The following is a 17,284-nucleotide window of genomic DNA, read 5'->3' as shown; positions in this document are numbered from 1 at the left end:
GGATTATCGTATAGCCGCTGAAATGCTGGATGTGGTGCGGAGCGCTTCTCTCTGTCTCTAATGCGTTTAGACAGCAATTGGCCTTAATAACCTTTATTGACTTCACTAGGTCAGTGCCAAGGATCTAATTATTCAAGTGTATCAATTTCATCTAGTTTAGAGCTGCCTCGTTCTGATAATTATTTTAAGGTCGACCGGGGCAATTAATCTCTATTCACTTATTTGATGAGTTTGTAAAACATTATAAATGTAAGGGCTTTGCTGTGCATTTTCATCATAATAATATTCCAGAATGCCTTTCGCACTGTGGATTTCCCTACGTAGATCTTTTCAGTTTTTTTATTTTTTTTATTTGTGCATCATGTGGCAGTTATACATTATAAATTGTATGTGTATACTGGGTTGATCAATCATATACATGCATATACATATACATGTGTATGCGTGTGTTTTGTTTGTGACTGTAGGTTTTTGCTTAATATGAAATAAAAATATTCAAATATTGCATTAGATAATAGCTATATATCATAATATAAATAATGATAATAATATGTATAAATAATATACATAATACAAATAATACCGTATGTTGCATAATAAATCTTTTGAGTATTTTCAAAATCAGCAGTCAAACACAAAAACAAAGGCATGATCCCATGATCGGGCCATTTCTTTCGCCTTTGTTTTTCTCTGAGCAGTTGTCTCTCGTCAGATCAAAATGAACCACAGATCTATTTACCTGTGTCTCTCCTTTCAGCTCGCCCGCTTAAATAACATCAGAAATTACCTCCCAATTTCTCTTATTATACTCATAAACTGTAAATAAAAGGCTTCTAATAAATTTCACAGTAAGGGGTGGTTTTTATTGGAGAATGAGGGGAAAAATGGGAAGAAAAGAAGCAGGGAAAGGGGGGCGAGCAGAAAAACACTGTACAGTAGAATTTGCGGGCAAAAGGTATTTATGATTCCCTTTGAAGTCCTTATTGAACAGGGTAAGCTGAATTTTTGCAGGCCGTCATAGTGGGGAGGGTAAATACTTAAACCCCTTTAGAGAATTTCATGCACTGATATGCCACTTGCAGGCTGTGTTTGTGTTTTCTACCTACAGAGAGAGAGAGAGAGAGAGAGAGTGGTCGCTGGCTTTGTACCTGCATACAGAAGCTTTTACAGAAGCTTTCGGCAGGCAGGGAGACTGGTGGGTCTGTGTGTGTGTTTTTGGGTGGCAGGGATGGAATCTTTAGGAAGAAATATTGTCGGATATGTTTTTATTTTTCTTCCATTTTTTTTTTTTTTTTTTTTTACACAAACAGACCAGTTAAACACAATCGGCTAACAGACAAAAACGGCACGCGTGTTATATCCCACCGACAATGCTGAAGAATCTATCGTTGTGATGATAAAATATTTTGAGGTGTAACTAATCACTGGATTTACCAATGGTTGCCAGATTAGTGGAGTAAAATGTTTTAGACATGATGTTTGGTTGATAGTTTACAAGCTGCCAGAATAAGCTGCAGACTAGGCCAGACTTCATGTCAATTTTGTCTGGTTTTAATCCCAGTTTATACAAGATCCTTAGTCCTTGATATACCTTTTCCCCCTTTTTTTTCACATGCATATTTAATATCGTTACGTATAAAAAAAACTTGAGAACTGTTCATCTTTTGTAACATTTATAAATGTATTAACTATGAATACAATTATTCCTTTCTTTAAAAAAAAAAAAGTACTGACCCCAAACAAGCTAAGGCTCTTACCCTGTACTTCCACATTCTTTCAGATCTATTAACAGTCAACTTGAAAAGAAATGTAAGCAAAATACATGCTATTTTAGTATGCAATATTGTTTTGTTTTTATATGGTTTTCATATTCATATGGTTTCATATCCCCACAGATTTCAATAGGCTTGGAACTTTGACCATGTATATGTTCTTATTTTGCTCATTTGATTATGTTTTCAGTTAGAAATAAGAGTGTACTTCATTTAACATTTATACTGTTTAAATACATTTCCACACAATTCCACCATTTTCAGCCCAGAAAATGCGGAAAAGAAAAAGATCTGCAGAATCTGCCTGGGTGTAGTTTATAGTATTGTCATGTGCAGGTGTGTGGTTATGTGCAGATGGTTCAGTCTTGTTCTGCCGGTGTTGAGTGGAACTCGGCGTGTGCTGGAGCAGATGCTGTCTGACAGCCGCTGAACTCTTTGAAGTTGATTTTTTTATTTTTCTTGGAAAACCAATAAGTGCTTTATAATGCCTGATCTGTCTTATCTCCTGAAACCCCTCCTCACACTCTCGGTTTATTAAGTGCTTTGTTTATTTATTTACTCTGGAGTTTTTCCGGCTCGCTCCTTGATCAGCAAGATAAGCGGCTGAAGAAAGAGGAATAAGATCTGGAATTGCAGACTGTGACTGATTAATCACTACTGTGGATACACACACACAAACACCGCATATATGCTTCATTAAATTCTACAGAGGAACACAGCTGTGCACAAAACTCAGTTTACTGCCAGTCAGGTAGAGGCCGACCTTATTTAGTAGATATGCGTCTTTGTATATCGCTAATGTTTCTGTCTCTCTCCCAGTGTTAATTATGACCACAAATTTTGATTTAGTTTAGTCTTTTGACTAAAATGCCATTTAGTTTTAGTCATATTTTAGTCATCTGAATTGTTTTAGTCTAGTTTTAGTCGACTAAATACCATAAGATTTTAGTCGACTAAATCTACAGTAGATTTAGTCGACTAAAATTTGATGGGTTTAGTTTAATTGGAAATTTTAGAGAAATGCTTAATTGATGCATTACAAACTCATTATATGCTCCTGTAGAAAACATCTACCTCTTAATATGAATGATATTAAGGTTTGAACATGCAATACAGACACATATTTAACTGCTGTGACATATAACATTTATCTTAAAATTAAATTAAACCACTTCTCATAAAGAAACAAGAACATGGTCTTTTTAATTAATGATACGTAACTTGCATACAACATTCTTCATTATTTCAAGCAGACAGCTTTATTTGTATAAATGAAATAGAGATTAATTCTTATTAAAGCTTTTAAAGTTATTCAGTAAAGAGCATTGAGTGATTTTTCTCTTTTCCGTTTGTTGTTTGATTAACATGATGGACAGCAGCAGGTTTATTAGTCTGCTGTCACTTTAAGTCCGAATGCACGGATCCACACTGATGTTCTCCCAACTGTTTACGTTCACTTAAGACATAACTGACTGTGTTTATGTGAATACTCACCAAAACTGACATTTTGACATAATTTTGTGTATTTGTCCGTTCAAGAGCGAAAATACACAAAAGAGAGCTCAATTCAGTACTCGTGTGCTGTCTGAGAGGCAGCTTTCTGCACAGAAAACCGGACTGAATTGAGCTCTCTTTTATGTCATCACACTTTTTCAGATTTATCCATATGTCTGCTCTCCTCTTTCTCTCAGATGTTTACATTTTTGAATGTTTTATGATACATGCAGCAAGTGCATGCCAACGTATGTCCCGCTGGGTAGATCAGCACGTATTCAAATCTACCATACACGACATCAGTTCTCTTCCCAAATTGTCCCTTCCTAAAAAAAAAAAAAATTGCTGATTATTTTTGTCATCGTTTTTGCCATTTAAAACTAGTTTTTATTTAGTTATCATTTAGTTTTCGTCAGGGAAAAAATGTCATTGACGAAAATGATGACGGAATAATATTCGTCAACTAAATTTACACTGCTCTCTCCTCTATCCTTTCTTTTAATTCCTTAGAGTCACCAGGCTGGCTATCATGTCGGGGCTCTTAACCGAGTTAAACCACGGTTCAGAACAATGAGGGGAAGAATGGGAGATCCTGATGCCAAGCCACTGTAAAATTGTAGGATTCGCTTGAAAAATCACAAAGAAAGAAAGGAATTATAAAGAAGATATTGCAGATAATTTGAGAGGTTTTAGGAGAGAAGGGAGAGAAAGAAGAGGATATAAAAGGAGACACAGAGAGAGAGAGAGAGAGAGTGTCTCTCCGTGTGAAGATGTGCTACGCCGAAGTGCAGTCTGGTGGCTGATGCATACTCAGAAGTTGCACTCTTTGTGTTTGTTTTTGTGTTTGTTTGTTTGTGTTTGGACAGAAGTTGTGAGCGAGGGATGACACTCTGGCTGAGATGAATAGACACAGATGTGTTTGATAATAAACACTCTCTCCTTCTCCAAGGGGAAATGTTCCTGTAGAAATGTGTTATGATCCCCTCGCTTTCAACTCTCTTCCGTTCTGTCTCTCTCTCTCTCTCTCTCTCTCTCTCTCTCTCTCTCTCTCTCTCTCTCTCTCTCTCTCTCTCTCTCTCTCTCTCTGGCTGTTTAGTATGGTGCGGTGGAAAGTGGCAGACGATTTTGGGATTAGAAAGCAAATTCAGCATCTTACACTAAAATGAAGCAGGCTTGACCACAAGAAAGTCAAATCACATGTTATTGGCGAGGACTCTTGAAATTGTAGCAGATTGGATCTGAATGATAACCCACACGAATGCTTCAAGCCTTCTGATCTTCGATTTGGAATCAGTTGGACCTTTAGAACTCAGGAAAAATCTAAGGAGTTACAAAATGCCTTTGATTTTATTTTTCAATTTTTTATTGTACTGAGTGTAAATTAGTTTTAATTTAAGTCATAATTTGAGTCATACTTTTGAGAATGACTCCATAAAGCTCATGGGCATCAGAGGTAAAACAGAAATATATATCATATATATCAGAAAAGTAACATAACATTTTACTGTCATATCTTTTTGTATACTCTTAAGACTATAATGCATATTGGTAACACTTTACAATAAGATTTCATTTGTTAACATTAGTTAACTACATTAGTTAACATGAACTAAGAATGAACAATTCATCTTCTGCATTAATTAATCTTAATGTTAATCTCAACATTTACTACTACTTTTTTAATCAAAATTTGTATCTGTTAACATTAGTATATGCTTTGTAAACATTTTTATAAACTAACATTAACAAAGGTTAAAACATGCTGTAAAAATATATTGCTCATTGTTAGTTTGTTTGTTAATTCATTAACTACTGTTAAAAATGAGACCTTATTGTAGTGTCACCACATTATCATAATGGATTTAAGAATACTTTTTTGTTTGGTTTGTTTATTTATTTACAATTTTCATACAGATACTCTTCAGTTAGACATATCAAAACAAAGATGTCAATAAATTATAACCCTCTAGATTGCACAGCAGCTTTGTATAATAATGTAAAAAAATATTAATTAATATTATTATAATAGACTATTATTATTATTATTATTATTATTATTATAAACAAATAAAACAATAATAAAAAAAAATAGTAATCATAGAGTAGTTGTTGGAAATATCATCTGTATCTGTATTAATCATAAAATCAATATGGGTAAATTTTTAAAAGGCTTAAGTGTTTCTGATAAAATGAATTAATTCACATTTGCCCGATTTCACAGGCTTAAGTCTAGTCCCAGACTAAAAAGCATGTTTGAGCTATCTTAACTGAAAGCAACCTATCTGAAAATACGTCAGTACCATTGTTTTGTCTCAAGATGCATACCAGTAATGTTTTTTTTTTCTTTTTTCTAAGGCATCTTTATTACAGCTATGTCCTAATTTAACAAAAGCCTACTCCTGGCTTTATCTAAGCCTTGTTTGTGAAACCAGGCCATTATGTTATGAGCCAATGCATTATGAACAGGCTTTATGCCTTATGATGAGAAGGTTTTAGGCTTTTATGAATAGGTTTTGCTTGTACGGGCGAAAAACATTATTCTCTGCTCTTTCCTATGTTGTACTCAATGTGTCTGTTTCTATCCGTTTACCCACTAATATCATACTTACATGTCATAGCGAATGATTCTTGCACATATTTCTTAAGGCATTCTAGCTAAAGGTATTAAGCTATCAGATTTTGGAAAGAATTTTTTTTTTTTTTTGTTACACTTACTCATACATATACATATATATATATATATATATATATATATATATATATATATATATATATATATATATATATATATATATATATATATATATAACTAATGCACTGGAAAAATGTGTCCTGCTATACAAGAGCCCTCAGGCTTCCCAAAACCACTGATGCATATTACTTTATTCACTTCACTACTGATATTTTCAGCATTTAGATGACATATAAATTACACAACACAGTGTATCCTATAACATCATAAATTGTAGTCGGTACAGCTTGGGTTGGGTTTCGTTCTTTTAGCGGCTAGCCAACGTTAATCGTTTTCCCCAATGTCGCATTTCAGCCACCGTAGAAAAAAGACATGTAATGAAAATGGCTTCAGGTCTATGTGATGATAATCTCTGCCTAGAGTTCACATTCTTTAAGTGCTGAAAATGAATCTGTGTGGAGTGAGGAGAGAGTAAGGTTTTGGCCTCGCTCCCACTGCCAAAAGCTTTCACTGGCAGGAGAAACGTGGGTACAAGATGCTAATCTCTAATCTCCAATCAGCAGGCTGATCCAGAAGGAGATGGAGGTGGAGAGAGATGAGGCATATGTGTATATGACAGAGAGTGGAAGTGGGTATGAAGTCACAACGAAAGTGATACATTCAAGAGACAGAGCTTTGAGAACAGCAAAAGTATTTTAAAGACATTTGTGCAAAGCTGCATTTCCAGCAGCCATTACTCTTCAGTGTCACACGATCCTCACAAATCATTCTAATGTGCTGATTTGCTGCTCAACATTTCTTATTATTAGCAATGTTTAAGAGTTGTGCTGCTTAATATTTTTGTGAAAACTACATATTTAATGTAATGGCTATGAAACATTGATCGCAGATAAGTCCATGATGCTTTTATATATCATGTTACTAAATTACTTCTTTTTTTTTTTTATGTACCATGGTTTTCCAAGGTACTTCAAGGTACAACATTTTTCCATAAACATGATATTACCACAATACATTTATTTGATTTATTAGTAAAGTGTTTTTCTAGTCATACTGTTTATTATTATCAGTGCTAACTTGTGCTTTGTGTGTCACTTTTTTTTTGTAATCACTGAATATATTTGAGTTTTTTTTTTTTTTTAATGGAACTGCTCTGCATGTCTGTAAGATCTCTGAAGGTCATATTACATACTGCAAAAATGGTAGAATCATTAAACTCTCAATCTCTAGACACATTAGGCAGCAGATTTGGCGTTTGGAGATGTTATCAAGTGCTTTTGGTTAGTAGTCGCCTTTTTAAAACTTTCCCACCTAAGAGAGACTGACAGAGAGAGAGAGACTAACTGAGGCAGAGAAAGAAAAAAAATCACAAAGCTTTTAGCCTTTGCCTCATTAGCTCAAGCAAAAAGCATATGTCCAGTTGCCTTTGGCTAGAGGACTCACAATCCCCAGCACAAAAGCCTGTGGCCCACAGAGCTGCCCCACAATGCCTTCAAACGCTCTCACTTGTTGCGTATGACTCTTCAGCAGCTGGGTTTCTATTATCTGTCCCCTCCTCTGTCCTCGGACACATTGCTGTGATGTTGTGAACACATTTTTCTAATGTTTTACACTTCATATAATCCATTCTCTCAGCGTGCTGGCTCTGAGGGGAGAGGTAATTGATGAGCCTCAGAGAGATCAGAGGGTCAATGTGGCTGAAAGGCCAAACTCTCAATCTCTCTCTCTCTCACACACACACACACACACACACACACACACACACACACACACACACACACACACACACACACACACACACACACACACACACACACACGTATATATTGTCTCTGCTCTATACTTTTAACATGACGTGTGATTCAGTCTTCATAGTGCTCTGCTGTAGTTGTACCCTTACAGTGCTTCAGTACATCGACTGGGGTGAGGACCATCTGTCCCGGACATAACAGAACTCCCCCAAAAACATGTCCCACCAACAACAGATAGTGAGAAATGTGTCTGTGCATGAGCACAGAAGGCCCCAAACAATTTAACAATGAAGACAAAATGTATTCAAACTTATTTTTTGGTTGTCAAACAGCACTGGAATATAGATGGTGCCGTAGTTCATAGATGGTGTGATTACTGTACACCTTTGGTTACTTACTCTGCTGACTTAATAAATCTACTAAAACATAGTTGACTTCGAATTCATGGTCAGAGTATGTACTGCATTTGAAGAAGAATTTGCTTCACTGTTGAAGTGTTTTATATTGGTATTAAAGTTCATGTGTATAGTTTGAATACAATCCAGACATTTCGTATGCGCCATGTTGCCAGAACTTACCACTGTCATGTGGCCTACAATGCCAGTTGTGTCACTGTTCCTCAACACTGAATACTTGTCTCCTGTGGCCTCATGGGATAGTAAATCGCCCATCGGCTCAGAATCTTATCGGAAGAAATATTATACACCTACTGTTTCATGAATACTTCTTATTCAGAGTTAGTTTCAAGTAAAGCCTGCATCATTTGTTTGTAGATGACGTTTATGTCTAATGCTATGGATTTCATATCAGTACATGTTGTCCCAGACCTGTATGACATTCTTTATTCTGTGGAGAAAAAAAAGGGATATTTTAAAGAATGTTGGTAACTAATCCGATTTCCAAAAAAAAAAAAAAAAAAAAAAAGCCCCGACATTTATAAAGTTTTAAAATGATATCAGGGTGAGTAAATGATTCATTTTGTGTGAACTCTCCATTTAAGAAATAAGTTTAATGCGCTTGAGATTTAAAATGATCTATGACTGTATGAAAACATACACCTTCATTAATTGATACATAAATGCTGAAATTCCACACACACTAATGTCCATCACATCTGTCCATTAAACAGAAAAACCTGCTGACTTAAATGAAAATTACGTAAATGTAAATGAACATTTCTTTATCTTGTGTTTTATCACATTGCCTATGTTTTACAAAGTCTTATTACATGGCTTGGTTGAATTCCAGTGTAGAATGCGGTCTGTTATTTCTTGATAACACACCGTTGCCATGAAAAACAGAGCGTTGCTATGGACGCGGAACAGACTATTTTCTTTAGCGGAAGCAATACGCAATAAGCAATTTTAAATCAATAAGCTCCTTTTTAAATCAATATTTTGTGTCAAATTATTTATTTATTTTGTAGGTAGCCATGTAATAAGCGGGATAATGTATATCGAGGAGGTTGTTATAGCGAATAACAACCCCGACAGGCTGAACGGGACCCCGACGTGAAGCGGATACATTATCCCTTACATAAAATACAGTCTAGCTGTGTGTGTTTTGTCAAACGTAGGTTTTCTATAGAATGCCCCCTGGCTGCTATGCGTTTTAAAGGCTTAGTTCACCCAAAAATGAAAATTCTGTCAGTAATTACCCTTATGTTGTTCCAACCCCGTAAGACCTTCGTTCATCTTCGGAACACAAATTAAGATATTTTTGATTAAATCTGAGAGCTGGCTCACTCCTCCATAGGCTTCTAAAGACATTATAACTTGCTGGCCCAGAAAATGCATTAAAGACATTGTTAATATAGTTAATATAATATAGTATATAATCAAAAATATCTTAATTTGTGTTCCGAAGATGAACGAAGGTCTTACGGGGTTGGAACAACATGAGGGTGAGTAATTACTGACAGAATTTTCATTTTGGGTGAACTAACCCTTTAAGTTCTCATGTCATACGTTATCTTACTGTCTCCTGTCTGACGCTAGCTGTTCAGGTTTCTGTAGGTATTTTGGATGGCCTTTCTGCTATTGGTTGGCCGGTGTACCTGCCACCTAGTCCTGGTGAGTGTGCATGTGCAGTGTTTATACTTCCCCTCTGTTAGTGTGGGGTAACCCGAAGTGTGTTTCCTTGTACAAATACACACAGCCGCCTCTGTTAGTCACTTGCCCTCTGTCTCACCCTCTTCACTGTGGTCCTGAACCCAGGAGCACTGCACAACATCACCCAGCTGACGACAGCTACCGTCATTCAGGGGTAAACAAGGGCACACACACAGATAAGGTGAGCATATATTGGGTGGTAAACGTAAGTTGGTTGTGTAAATTTCTCTCATCAACCCACCTTGTAAACACATAACACATAGTCTCTCTCTCACACACACACACACACACAGACGATCATGAGTCACTGTTGTTGTGTGATCTATGTTTAGTCTGATGTGATTCAACTGACCTTGTGACCCCATAGCCAGAGTTAGTCTTGGCAGACTCTTTCACCCAGCGCTTTCTTAGACAGGATGACTCTAACAGGTAACGACCGCTGACAGGTAATGCTTTAGTGAGAGACAGAAGTGCTGTCTCACGGATGAACGAGGGATGAAAAGAAATAAAGAAAAGGAGATCGCTGTGAAACAGTTGAGGTGAACCAACGCTGAGAGCACTTTTTGCGTATGCTTTCTCACCTGTCAATCATTTTAGCTCCTGCTACTGAGGAAGACAGCAAGAGAGGGAAAGTTTGGCATTTTACAATGAATGAAAAGAAAACTGATACCTTTAAAATATTGTATAAAAATATTTTTATATATAATGTTTATATTTCTTTTTTATATTTTTAAATACTGAAGGGGTGGATTTACAAACGACTCCTCTTTTGTTAGAACGAATGGGAAATCATAGTTTCTTAAATCTATTGAGTATATCCTGGTAATAAATGTTACAGACAATGTCTTTATTTGGTATCTGAGAAATGACTAAGGGTCTGACCCATGTCAGGAATACAGTAACAGTGCCAATTGTTATTCTTTAGTGTTTCAGCACCATTTACAGCACAAACTTCTGTTTATATCGCTCAAGTTTGCTCTGCGTGGATGTATTTTTCTGCCCAGTGATGTGGTTGTGGTGTGTCTCAGCCATGAAAGGATCTCGCCTATGTTTTAGTGGTATGTTCGCAGGGGTTGTTTATGAATGTGATCATGCTAAAGGAATGGTTTCCAGGAGAAATCAACAGTCACCCAGATGAGAAATGCCCTTTTGGGAATTCTAACTCTCCTCTGATCCTTATGATAGTTGCTTACGAATGAGAACTTTGGTATATAATGTCACAGATATATTCTTTAAAAAATAACCGTCTGTTATTTGCAAGTTTCTCTTGGGCTAGTTTTTGGGTGTGTTCCACACGTCGGCTCTCGTCTGGCTCATGTCGGCAGCAGTTTGCTCGATTCAGTATGTTGAATCGGCGTCGGGCCGTCAGTGAGTGTGGGAACTCTGATTGGATGTTCAGTTTAGCAAACGAGTCTGTGCACGAGAATTAAAGCGAAAGTTATGAAATAGAATAAGTCAAGACGGCACAGACAGGCTGATCTAATGTTATCCTCCCCGAGCATTCCAAAACACGAATATTTTCATAACAACATGAGCCGCTTAAAATGAAGAAAGTTATCAACAAAACTGATATTCAAAATGGTAAGCAAGCAGTGCTTTGTTTTTTATATCTGCGTATATAACAGAACTATAGCGCAACTTTTTGGTCCAGATGCAGCTGACGCAAGGCAACAACACCATCGGTTTCCATCACCGCTAGTTCTTTGAAGTCGGATTGGTGTGTCCCAGGATTTAACCTATCAAAACCCGTAGAAATGATGTCAACTGATCTTCCATATGCCTATAAGTATTGTTTTTTCTGTGTCCTAAGTTAGCTGGATACTATTACTCATTTTCTATGGTCATAGGAGGTGTGGAGAACTTTGTCTTCAGTCAACTAATTGAACTTCAAATTCTACTTCTGGTTTTCATTGAACATATTGGCCTCTCTTTATGGGGTCAGACTGTGTTCCCCAACTTTTCCAGTATCTTTTTTTCAAATACATTTTCAGTAAGGATGCACTAAATAGGTCAACAGTGGCAGCACAAACATTTACAATGTTACAAAAGATAAAATAAATGCTGCATTATTTAAACCTTTTATTAAAGAATACTGAAAAAATGGATCACAGTTTCCACACAAATATTAAACAGCACAACATTGATAATAATAAGAAATCAGCATATTAGAATGATTTCTGAAGGATCATGTCTGACCCTGAAGACTGAAGTAATGATTCTGGAAATTCAGTTTTGACATCACAGGAATAAATTATATTTTAATATGTATTAAAATAGAAATCAGTTATTTTAAACCGTTTTTACTGTGTTTTTGATAAAATAAATGGTTATAAATAATTATATGGTTAATTATAATTAAATGGTTACCAAATTGGTGAGCATAAGAGACTTCATTCAAAAAACAAATAAATCTTACCATCCCCAAACTTTTGAAATGTTGTAGTGTATATTTAAAAATGTTTATATATTATTGCATTAAAAAAGTAATGTACACAGAGACGTTGTTGAAAAGCAAATATAATTTTGTCCTTCTGTTTCTGATTCTGGCTTAACCAGCAGTGTTTGTAAAATGGAGACCTGCAGCATAAATAAAGCATAGATTTGACCTCTGACATGAAGGGAATGAATGTATATTGATTTGTTTAAGCACTGGATAAGAGCTTGTCTATGGGATTGGTAGTAAAGCTTGATTCCTTTTATTTCCTTTATTTCAAGATAAGAGTGGTTGTATTTCTACTGAGGATTCTCAGGGATCTTTTAAGAGCCAGAACTACTTTGTAACCCTAATGTGGTTTTATGTTACCATATTTGTGCCAGTCATAAGACGAATATTCACTTGTTAATATTCTGTCAATTTATTATGAGATGGGTAGGAAATGGTAGATTACTATTGTTTTTGGTGCAGAACAAAAAATAATAATTACATTATAAAAAAAACCTAAAAAACAATCGTACTGACCCCAAACTTTACCGAACGGTAGCGTTTAGTGTTAAATTGCTGTGAATATGTAATAATTGACTGACTGAAACTGACCTTGTGTCATTGTTGTTTGTTTCCAGACTGAGCTGCTTTTGGCTGTGGTTGAGGATGAGAACACGACACAGGAGAACAGAAGAGAGATTGCAGACATCTTGCTGAACGCCCTGACGGACAGACAGCAGCACAGACAGACATGGAGGGACAGGTATGTGCCCATGTGCTAAACTCTTGTGTTTAATGCCACATCTTCAGTGAATTGTATAGAAGAAAGGACTTTTTTTTTTTTATTCAGGACAATCCTTCAGGCTGAGAGAGTTCACACAAACACACGCATACACACGTGCTGATAGCCCATTGACTTCCTTCCTCTGAGATAAGAGTGACTGAGAGACATAACCCATTTGTTCCGATAACAGAGAGAACCAGCCTTACGCACACAGATATGCATACCAACACATAGCACACACACCATTTTTGTCTTTTCTTTATTATTTCCCCACAGACCACTGTGTGTGTGTGTGTGTATATGCTCGTGTGTGTGGTAATCTGTCATTATTCAGATCAGACCATTAGTTGGTAAGGCCTGAAACAACTGAATTTCCCTATTGAAGTTGCGTCTTAACCTTTACAACATTAAGGGCTCCTCCCTGTCCTCTTGTTTCTGTAAAGTGGCCCCTCTCTTTAACCCCGGAGTGATGCCCAGGCCTGCTGGTACCTGTAAACAGTGTTGATGTTGTGCTGAAACTGCATTCTTAAATCAGACGATGAAAACTACAGACCAGCCCATGGTTCATTTGTCATGACAGCGTCGGGGACACACGCACACACTTTTAGCCATGTATGGTACGGTGTAGTCATTAAGCATGTTTCTTTTACATCATGATTTTTTTTTTTTTTTTTAGTTAATTAGGTTTTGTTGTTGTTCTTGTTGTTAACTTATCCCCTTTATTTAACTCTTTCCCCGCCATTGACGGAAAGTTCTGTCTTTCCGTGTTTTCACTGTTATATGGTAGGGGCGCTGTGACACATCTTCTGAAAGAGTACTCAATATTACTGTTTTACTGTGTTTTTGATCAAATGAATACAGCTTTGCTGAGCATAAGAGACTTTCAAAAATCGTACCGGCCCAAAACTTTTGAGCGGTAGTGTGTTTTTAAATCTCTATTTATTATTTTATTTATTTAAAAATATTGAAAAGGAGATTAATCTCAGAGCTGAAGAAACCGAGTGATTACACACACACTAACCTGTACAACTTACACATTTGCACGCTGCATCACACGCACGGAAGTTTATTTCATCAGTCGGAGCAGATAAAGCTACCTTCACTCCTCTGTGTGCACACACTGCAATGTGTTTGAACTCATCCCTTTCCACTATCACTTCCTGCCCCCCTTCTGGAGCGAGATAACGTCACTCTTCGAAACATCAGGCACAGGTCTGTAAAGTGGCTGTCAACAAATCGCATTTAGGGAGGGAAGGCAGATAGCTTGGGCTAAGGTTAAGACGCTGTTAAGACAAAAATGAACTCATAGCTGATAATATCTCCTCCGACATGAGCTGATAAAGTGAACGTTGTACGCCGTGCTCCACTCACCTGAATGCGGTGATGTATTTGTACTATTACCATGACAGACTGTTATAACAACTATCATGACTCACAGCGCTGAACACAAACATTAATTTCTGACCAGTCCTCTTGAAAAGAAACTTCTCGGAGCAGTGTGCTAAATCATGTTGCTTATTTTGTCGTGAAAGGCTGCAATTGTTTTATTAATTTAGTATGCAGCAGGCCCGCTCCTCACATTATGCCATTCTTTTGTCTCTCCGTCTGTGTTTTGAGTGGTAAAAACCAAATGATGGATGGTTGGCGCTACAGGCTCATAAACATAAGCACAGCGGGCTGATTGATTAAGGCTTTTATTGTCTTACAGACATTTGCTTTCTTAAACAGTAGTTTGATTGTTGCAGACTGTGGGGCCTCTGGACCTGCTTTCAGCTATCTGAAGTTACCCTGAGGGACAGAGATGCTAAATGTGACTGTAGGCTCCTCCCGTTGACTTATGGGTACTCGGCTTATTAACTTACCTGATGCACTCATGCAGGTCACCTCCAAACATTTTGGCTCTTGCAATGTTGAACAGATACAGTTGGATACTCTGCATGTTTATTACCATGCACACATTAAATTGATTAATTTGGCAGATGCTTTTATCCAAAGCAGGGCATTTAAGGATTTCTTGACTTGTGTTTTGGATGTTTTTGTCTTTTTCTTTTTAATGATTTTGCATTTCTTTTTCATTTTTTTGCACTGGATGACACTTGGAATCTCATTTCCTTTACTGTGGGAATGCTTGGAAAAAAGGAAAATGTAAGACCAGACACCGTTTTATCTGTTAAAATGACACCATTTTGAATTAGAAATCTGGTAAATAATCAGCAAAGAAAAAAATCTGTAACATTAGTTGATATCTTATGATGATACCCTTTTTTTCCGATGTGTGAGGCATTTATATTTATTGTTTAATATTCAGTAAATGAAATGTGGCCATTAACATAGTGGCTCATGCAAACTGATTGGATCTATATTTCTACTGCAGTGGTTCTCAGCCTTTTTGTCTCAAAGTCCCCATTCTCCATGACAAAAGTCAAAGGCTCCCCAGTATATGCTTGTCTATTTTTGGTATTTCTGCTGTAATTATAATTTTGGCATTTAGATTTAGATTAAAGTTTGGTTATTTTAATATACATATCAGTAAAAATTTCGGTCCCACTTTATATTTGGTGTCTTGAACTACTGTGTACAGTACTAACATTTAATCCTTTTACAGATGTAATTACTAAGTTCTGTACATGTTGACTATTCCCTTAAATCTTAACCCACCCTTTAACCTACCCATACCACTAAACCTGTCCCAAACCTTACCCATATCCCACCTTAATAGGAGCAAAAGTGTTGTTCAATACAATGTGAATACAATGTAAATAATAATAATACTTATTGTGTGATGCAAGTAGTTAAAGATGCCTAATATAAAATGTGACCATAATTTCTTAATTTAAATACTTTGAAGTGATTCTGAGGCTCCCTGGTCAAGCTCTGTTATAATAAAGGTGTAAGTGCAATGCATCAATGCATGTTAATGCCAGTTGTAAATGGGACCATATATGCATATCCATCTGTGCATTTGGAATATTCTGAAATGATTTGCTCTTAAAAATGTTGTAGCTTTCATAGGTCAAAATCAAACACTAACAGAAGGAAGACCTTTTAGAGATTCATTTGCATTGGCAGATGAAAGGGTTCGACCTTGTGGTTTTGTTTCATCCATGTGTTGTGGGTCAAAACCATTGATCTCACACCCTTTATGCCTGCATAGACACGCTGCAATACGAGTTTACGTTAAAAGTACACATGTGAACACACGCTCAGATAGAACCGACCTTGCTCAGGTAGATCGTACAACTCCTGTCACATCTACATCCCTCCGTTGACCTCTGCAGGGGTCACAGTCCATTCCTGCGCTGGGCAGATTGCGTGTTTGGGAGGTGATGAAGGGGGCAGTGCCGGGAACAGCTGTGTGGTTTGTAGTGACCGTGCTAACTGCTGTAGGCTTTGTAAGGTCATTATATGATAATGAAAATGATTACTGAATTACATGGGGGTTTGGGAGAGGGGAGGGGATTGAACGGGCCTGAGTTTGATAAATGATCTCTGAAAATGCCCATCTGTCTCCCCCCCCCACACACTCCCTTTCTTTCAGCCTCGCTCTCCCTCATATTTCCCTTCTTTTCCTTTTCATCTCCATCTCTGTGTTTTTGCTTATTCTGTCTTTTGTTTTCTTGCAGTATCGCTTAGTTTTGGAAAGTGATAGAGTGAAAAATGGAGCAATAAGAGAGGTGTAAGTGGAATAAGATGAAGTGTGCATTTGTGTGCACGAGTAGTGTTGAACTCTGTGAAACAGAGAGAGAGAGAGAGAGAGAGAGAGAGAGAGAGAGAGTCCGTTCATACTGTACATCTGATAGTGAAAAAATGAACTCACCCTCCTCCAGATACAAAAGATGTCTATCAGGTTTAAGTGGACAGGGCAGATTTAGGGCATCATTTACTAAAGCATGTAGGTCATCCAAAAACAGTTTTTCATTGACAAAAAGAGCAGGAGATCATGTACTTGGACGGGCGAGTGACTTTATTAAAGGCTAGAGTTATTAATCATTTTAAATCAAAAAAGATTTATGAACTTCTAAAGACTAGTTAATCTGCTTTCTGGTTTTATTTCCTTGTGTTATTTTGAAATGTATGTAATATGTAACTAAAATTTGAACTGCAACATTTTTACTACTAGGTTAATGTTCATTTATAAATATACTTTTGCACAATACATTACATACACATGTAATATTTTTAAATGTTTTCGAAAAAGTCGCTTTTGATTGAAAAGGCTGTATAAACAGAAATAGTGTGAAATATTATTACAATTTAA

General features: G+C 36.6%; 1 protein-coding gene across 2 annotated transcripts in view; it reads left to right on the top strand.

The window, feature by feature from the left end:
- fto (FTO alpha-ketoglutarate dependent dioxygenase) overlaps window positions 1–17,284 on the top strand; it is a gene marked incomplete at both ends in the record, with an annotated part of 136,342 nt that overhangs the window by 45,138 nt on the left and 73,920 nt on the right. For both annotated transcript variants that reach the window (XM_084108873.1, XM_084108872.1), the window contains one exon: window positions 12,881–13,005. In XM_084108873.1, coding sequence (XP_083964999.1) covers window positions 12,881–13,005 — 125 coding nt within the window. The remainder of the gene's footprint in view (window positions 1–12,880; window positions 13,006–17,284) is intronic.

The sequence above is a fragment of the Abramis brama genome, assembly GCF_963993115.1.
Source record: "Abramis brama genome assembly, chromosome: 3".
Classification (NCBI taxonomy): domain Eukaryota; kingdom Metazoa; phylum Chordata; class Actinopteri; order Cypriniformes; family Leuciscidae; genus Abramis; species Abramis brama.
The sequence above is the reverse complement of the archived record's forward strand: the minus strand, read 5'-3'. Positions and strand labels throughout refer to the sequence as shown.